Source organism: Dipteris shenzhenensis, chromosome 17 (genome assembly GCF_047967505.1).
Source record: "Dipteris shenzhenensis isolate YYH24624 ecotype China chromosome 17, Dip_SZ_1.0, whole genome shotgun sequence".
NCBI classification, from domain to species: Eukaryota; Viridiplantae; Streptophyta; class Polypodiopsida; order Gleicheniales; family Dipteridaceae; genus Dipteris; species Dipteris shenzhenensis.
Window position 1 is genome coordinate 19,412,676 of NC_141612.1, and position 7,674 is coordinate 19,420,349.

The 7,674-nt window shown below is 44.3% G+C and overlaps 1 protein-coding gene across 1 annotated transcript; it reads left to right on the top strand.

Moving 5' to 3' along the window:
* The first annotated feature begins 2,588 nt into the window (after positions 1-2,588).
* On the top strand, positions 2,589-6,069 carry LOC147891812 (G-type lectin S-receptor-like serine/threonine-protein kinase At1g34300). The gene has a single exon (XM_087388986.1). The coding sequence runs from the start codon at positions 2,780-2,782 to the stop codon at positions 5,384-5,386; it is 2,607 nt and encodes an 868-aa protein (XP_087245112.1). The 5' UTR covers positions 2,589-2,779; the 3' UTR covers positions 5,387-6,069.
* Positions 6,070-7,674: the final 1,605 nt, after the last annotated feature.

The window sequence follows — 7,674 nt, forward strand, 5'->3', positions numbered from 1 at the left end:
ACTACTTGTTTACAACAATGAGAACACAAAAATTTGACATAGTCAAATACAATGATATTGCAAAATACCCAACATATGGGAAAAAAGAGAAGTATATATTAAATTTTGATATGTATATACAATGTTTCTTGTATACTCCAACAAATGCATTTTTTACAAAAGATTTTCTTGCTTTTCTTAGGCTAATATTGATGGTCTTCTCTAAGATGACAAGACAGTGGGTTCTGTGAATGTTTCTACAAGTTGTGTGGCATTGTAAACACCTGCCAAAGCATCCAAAGCAATGGTTGCAATAAGTCTTCATGCTAGTCTCTCTCCAAAATTGGAAACTACCAAATCCTGCCTCACCAAAATACACCTGCGCATAGATGGGGGTAAAGGCACAAAGGAGATTAGCTTTGAAAGCTTCTTGCACTTTATCATCTCCTTCTTCCCATAAGGAGAGAATGAAGTATGGAGGCACACTAGGCTATGGTGATGGAACATTTCCATGTAGTGTCCTAGTGCTAAATCCATGCCGATGTTGTCACCTGGACCCCCATGTCATGTCGCAAAAGTATCACTTCAATGATATCCTAAAAGTTGTGATAGCATCAATAATCTTGTTGAATCTCGAACTAAGAACATAAAATCATTCATATTGACAAAATATCATGAACTTACAATGTGGGCAACATCTTTTTCATCATATCCCAATTGAGAAATATTGATGGAGCTTTTGATCTCATCAATTATTGGAGGTGGTGCTGATAATCTAATGAGGCCGCCATAGGGATCTCAACTCTCTAGCATTACTGCTCCTTATATGCATCCAATCTTCTTGGATGTCACAAAGTAATTGATGCATTAATAGAGTCATTCATTTCCTCCCATATAGTCAAGATTAGATGCTCCAAAGTGTCTGCAGGTGCCAAATCTATATACCTATCCAACCCCTCTTCTGGGTAGCCTAAGTCGATACTATTGTCCCAAGTGGAGAGTGCCCCTAGTACATCTTCTCTCAACTTTTTGATGTATTAGATGTCAATCAAAAACAAATATTCTCTATTTTCAATCAAAACATATGGAAGGGTTTGCATCAAAACCTCATCCATCATACCTTCCTCCTCTTCTGGCTATCTCGTGGATGATGTTTTGTGTGCTTCTTCAAGCATGACAGCCACCTCTATCGTGTGCTCAACTTCGTGTGCTCGACTTCTACTGTGTGCTTTCCCTTACAATTCCAATGTTGCACTAAACCACTCTAGAGCAAGTGTGGCTTCCGCAACCACATTGAGATTCTCTTCAAATTTAACATCTTGCTCTACTGCTAGAAAAAGAGGTGGCTCTACCTTGATGAATGGAGGTGCATATATGTCCTCCATTTCCAAAAACTATTACATTTATTCAATACCAGTATGAATGGCCAAGTTACAAGGAGGCTTCCATTTGTTGAGCATTCATGTTCCTTCAAGTTGCCTTCTCACTATCTTCCCATTTAGTGTACTAAAGAGAAAAATCACTATGATCAAAGGTGACACCGATGTATTCTCAAATGTGCTTCAAGCTCCAACTATCTATGACCTCAAGATATTGGATTTCCCCATTGGGCATATGTATCTTTACCTTTGTGGTGTTCAGTACCTCATAATCCACACGTATCCATTTGCCATGATTATTTTTCCATCGTCTATATGCATATGTCATGTATCAAATACTCTGCACTATTTATTATCTTATTACTATACTTTCTTTAGTAAGTATGCATAAAAAATGGTCTCCCTTCTTCAAACCCTCCCCATCATCCATCCCACATTGGGTATAGAATATTATCAAGAAATTCCTTTGCTAGGTCTTTGCATACCCACATGGTCTTTGTTCTATGGATGAAGACTGATTTGAAAAATTAAATAAAATATAATGGAGGGCATGAACCAACTAACACCCACATATTTTGAGCCGCAAATAAACTTTGTTGATGATTGAATATCTAATCTCATCTTCATTCTAAATACATAGACAATCAAAGTTAATTAGGGAGAGGAATAAAACGGAGGCATCCATATGCACCTTCTCTTCAAGGTACTTGGTAACATGAGTTATAGAAAAAAATAAAAACAATAGTTAAGCATTGAAACAATGGGGGAAAGTTGTGCCATGTGCACATATATCATAGTAATAGTGCTTTATGAATGACATTGGTAGTGATATAAAAAGAAATGGTGTTAAACATAATGGTGATTTAAGGTCGAAAACATTGTAAAGATTGCTTTTTTTGCCAAATATAGTAATTGATGAGATGAATAACCCTAAAAGGTTTTTAAAAGGACCCTTTAAAATGGGTTAAATTAGGAAAAATATACTTCAGCGTAACATGAATAGAACATGTGGGTATTTGGGATTTGGTTTCTAAGATGTTTCCTTAAAAGTCCACTTGGCAATTTTGAAAAATCCAAATACCCACATGTTTTATAAACGTTGGAATAATCTTCTTACTCCATAAATCATCTAGACTCTTTAGAGCCCTTCCAAGGGTCTAAGGGATGGACATGATTACTTTTTGCTAATCACGTCCATCCCACTTGTTTCAGTTCATTTGGTCCAGTTTAAGGTTTGGTTTAGTGGTTCTTTAAAGCTTCAAAGGTTTCTTTTCATGGTAAATTTGGGGAGTCTGGTCAAAGCCTTTAACGTAACTCTTCAAGTCACCTGCCTCTCAAGATTCCCTGTTCAGGACACTTTTTCTGTAGTTGCAAACTTGCACTATTCATAGTTCGAAGTTTCTAAATTTACTGTTTCTTTCATGGACTTGCCAAAGCGACTTCTACCCCTCCCTAGCTGCTTTCTTTTCGCCTTGATCCTCACAGCCCTTGGGCAGATCGGCTCTGCACTTACTCGGCCAGGGTCTTCCTTTACTCCCCAGCAAAGTAACAGGTACTGGTTATCACCAAATGGAACCTTTACTTTTGGTTTCAACGAAATCATTCAAAATCAGTACGTATTGTCAATCTGGTATTCGAACGATCCCAACAGAACAGCCATTTGGTGGACAAGTTTAGGAGAAAATCCTGTAGTAGACGTCGGTGCGATCTTGTATTTCACAGACGCAGGGAACCTTGAACTTGTGGACTCGAGGAAGTCTGTGGTTTGGAGCAGCAACACTAGCAATCTGAGAGTCTCTTCCGCAGAGTTGTTGGATACTGGAAATCTATTGTTGATGAACGACAGCAACATCACCGTATGGCAAAGCTTTCAAGTTGTGACTGACACTTTCATGTTGCCTAATGAGGGGGTGCTGCAAATCCCATCGTTGCAACCCAACCAATCCAATTTGCTGCAGTCAAGGAAGAACGTAACATCTTACGCTCTAGGCAGATTTCGTCTCAACACCGATGCAGCCCACCAACGTCTGTTTCTTGAAGGAGTGGTTCTGGATCAGGTTGAGTTCACGTTCTGGTATGCAGCAATGATTAACACCAACGGCGATTTTCAGATTCAGCATTTCAACGGAATAGTTTTTGATAACAATAATTATTCAAACGATCATTCAGTGAGGCGTTTGACACTTGACGATGATGGAAATCTACGTGTCTACGGCTGGGGATCAAATCCAAGCTCCAGCTCCTGGCAGGTACTATGGGAAGCGCTTACGGACCCATGCCAAATCGGCAGCCCGTGTGGGCCGTTCGGAATATGCAAGGTTGTAGATGAGGGGCTGAATTGCAGTTGCCCTCCAGGTTACCATGCTATAGACAGCAGTGATCTTTCACAAGGCTGCCGCAGTTATGTGAGTTTCAATATCACCTGCGGAGTGGAGGCCGGTCGCAACTACAACACGACGATGCTGGAGGCGCCCAGCACCGACTACGACTTCAACGACCTCTTCCCCGACAATCCAGCGACGACAGACGAGCCGACGTGCTCGACTCTGTGCTTGAACTTGTGCTCGTGCATGGCGGCGTCATTCCTGAAGGTTACAGGCAAGTGTTTCTTAAAGGGCAACAACGCGACGGGGTATTTGTTGGGGGGATACTACGCAGAGAACAACGATGTGTACGTGAAAGTGGCGACGTTGGTGGATGATTATAAGGCTGCGCCCGGGGGAGCGGGAGGAGGAGGAGGGGGGGGGGGAGGGGGGAAGAGAGTGGCGGAGGGCGTTGGGGGGGGAGCAGGGGGGGTGGTGACGGCGATGGGGGTAGCGAGTTGGGTATGGTGGAGGAGGAGGAGGAGGAGGAGGATGGGGGCGATGAGGAGGCAGGATAGGGGAGGAGACGAGGAGGAGGAGGAGGAGGTGAGCGGCGGAGGGGTGGCGAGGTTCACGTATGAGGAGGTGGCGGAGGCGACGAAGGATTTCAGCGAGGAGCTGGGCGAGGGGGCGTTCGGGAGGGTGTATAAGGGTTGGGTGGCGGCGGGGAGGGGCGGCGGAGGAAGGGCGCAGGCGGTGGCCGTGAAGGTATTGAAGGGCGGCGGAGGAGGAGGCGGAGAAGCGGCGAAGGCGGAGGCGGAGCGCCAATTCAAGGCGGAAGTACTTACTCTTCGAAACATCCACCATATAAATCTGGTGCGCCTTCTCGGCTTCTGCGCCGCCCGTGGGCGACGGATTCTCCTCTTCGAATACATGTCCGGCGGCTCCCTCGACAAATACTTGTTTCCAGCCGCCTCCTCCACTTCCTCCTCGCCTTCCTCCGCCGCTTCCGCCGCCCTCTCTGGCGCCTGCGCCCCCTCCGCCACCAGCCCGCCTCTCCCTCTCCCTTGGCCAACCCGCCTCTCCATCGCCCTCGGCGCCGCCCGTGGCATCTCCTACCTCCACCACCACTGCCACCAGCGCATCCTCCACTCCGACATCAAGCCCCAGAACATCCTCCTCGACGAGAATTTCTTCCCCAAAGTCGCTGACTTCGGCTTCTCCCGCCTCTTCCACAGCCGTGACGACCACCTCACCATGTCTGCCGTCAGAGGCACCCGCGGCTACCTCGCCCCCGAATGGCTGGGCATGGACGAAATTACCCCCAAGGTGGATGTCTACAGTTACGGGATTCTTCTCCTCGAGCTCGTTCGCGGCCTCAACGTCGAACGCGATCGCTGGCACCTCCGCGAATGGGCCTTCCAATGCATCTCCTCCGCCCATCTCGATCAAGCCGAGCGCGATGCAGGCGAAGACGCTCGAATTCAATCGCAGCAGACCCTCGAGCAGCTTCGAGTCCTGAGAATTGGGCTGTGGTGCATCCAGCCAGATCCTGCGGTTCGCCCGTCCATGTCCCGCGTTGTGCAGATGCTGGAAACAACAGCCCCTGTGGAGGAACCGCCTTACCCTGCCCTCGTTGGACCATATCCGCCGTCCTCGGCTATGGCGAGCTTCACCGAAAACGCCTCTGGGACGTACACCATCTCCGCTCTCTCTCCCAGATGAACATAGGCCGAAAGCACTTGGGTCGGTTTGACGTCCATGAAGAAGACAATGCAAAGCGATGGAGTTCCCTTGGTGTCCACGTCAACACTTAAAGAAAGGTGAACGTCTTTGTGCAATATGTGATATCACATATCCTTAGGTAACCTTTTGGCTAAAAGTTTTCCATTTGTAAATTCAACAACTCTTCTAATAAAAAATGAATTGCATTCACTAGACTTGCCCTTAATATTCAAACTAGTATCCAACCCGCACTGCACTCGAGATGAAAATAGATGTCCTGCAGCTTACGTTCAACCATTTTGGATCCTCCTCTTCAACTGCCCTGGCATTGCTATCTTTTCCACCATCGTGGCACGATAGAGGATCTCAAGCATCTTGTTGCCGTTGTCCTTGGTAGGAGTTCGTTCATCCACAGCTTCTGTCAATTTCTCCCAAAATGTCATTTTACACACAAAATCTATTGTATCGAAGGAGTCCCTTCGTCTTCTAGAGGGAACAAAGTACATTCTTGAGTTGATATTTCAAGTGGAAGTACTTGAGTTGATATTTCAAGTCGAAGTTCTTGCCTAGGAGCCCAATCATCTTGAGTATCTTTCTCTTCCTCAACCTCTCGAGTATTATGTTCCTCATCCCCGTCCTTATCTTCACCTGATTGTGTGCTCTCAACATTTTGACTGATTTGCCTTGTAAGGAAATATTTAGCCCTTATCGCTTGGGTACATCATTTGAACATGTAGTTGAATGATCTTTTGTAAGTACATTTCAGCTACATTATGATCATCTTGGTTTGTATTTTTCAAGAACTTTGTGTTGATTGCATGCTCAATCATCTCCTTGTCAACACTCAATACCACAATGATCTCGCACATAGCTAGAATCAAATTGGTTGCATTGAGTAACCGTATTTCATAATAGCAAACATAATTAACAAGCGAGAAAGTAAATATGGTCAAATAAACCAATTTGCATTAGCAAGTGCTTTGAGCATACTGGCCTCTAGCATATTCTTTTCTTCGCCAACGATCTAGATCATCGATGCATACCACAATGCGGAGGTTATCCTTTTGAGGATGTCGTTTACATAATCTTGTGCCTCTCATGTAGTACTTGCTAGAGAAAAAGACCCATCCAAAGATGCACATACGCTTCCACACTCCACTTGGCTCTGCACAAACCTTTTCTTCGAGGAAATTTATGTCATTGATCACATGTTGATAGCCCAAGTTGGTTGTGTGGTATGGGGATTCAGAGTACTTTTGGATCATGTCAGCTACGAGCTATACAACCTGTAGTAAACTGTGAGAAAATACCCAAAGCACACCAAGGATACTAGCCGGTAAACTTAACAGTTTGTATTCTCCCTTGATGGGCACAACCTTTCGCAATTTGTCACAAGAAAGACAAAAATGGGTAGTAGGAGTTGAACCAAAATGTCCTTGCAGTTGTGTCCATGAGTACTTTAAGTACATCCTTAGCGAAGTCATATTGCACTCTAGTTCTCAACTCATTTCCACTGCAAGTCGAGTGGAGGCTTGTTTTTTGTCATTATAGTGCCAAGCATTATTGCGTACAATAAGTGCAGAAGGTATAAGTCCAATTGTTACTACTTATTTGGGGGAGTGAGAAATCAAGAGACTATCCATGGAAATCGAATCAAGTCATGACACATAATCTGAAATTAGTATCTTGAAAACATTGCACAGTCAAATATGCTCAATTGCTATCAAAACATGGGAACTGGAGGACATGAGACTCCAACTTTTACGCACAAGTTTAGAGCTATCTGTCAAAGCCAAGTCCTTCAACAATTTGGATCAAATTTCAAATGTGTCAATGAAATTGTTTCCTTATAATCAATTGATGCAACAATGAGAAACAAAATCTCAAATAGTCACGTTGTCATTGCTGTGTAATCACTTGATTTATGAATCATGGTCAATGCAAATCTCAAACGATCGTGATACGAATTAAAAAATAACCAAATAATGTTACCTTTTGCAGCATGCAATCTTGGAGTGCTCTGTTGATAGTCATGTTGACAAAGACGATGTGATCCTTGAGATGAACGTCAAACAGTTTACGGGCCTTTGTCGCGAAGCCCAGCATGCTGGCCATTTTTTGATGACTTGATGGTGTCGGTGATCAAGCCGATGACATTGAAATTGCAAAGTGTTGCTGACCGGCAAGGATGGAGGCTATCAAGTAAATGAGGACAATGGAAGCAACCAAGAACATGACACTCGAAGGTGAAAGATTTGGCATTGAAAAAGAGGTTGAATGATGTTCTC

Excerpts from the sequence above, each read along its gene's own strand:
- LOC147891812 (XM_087388986.1), top strand. The coding sequence starts at position 2,780 with ATGGACTTGCCAAAGCGACTTCTACCCCTCCCTAGCTGCTTTCTTTTC.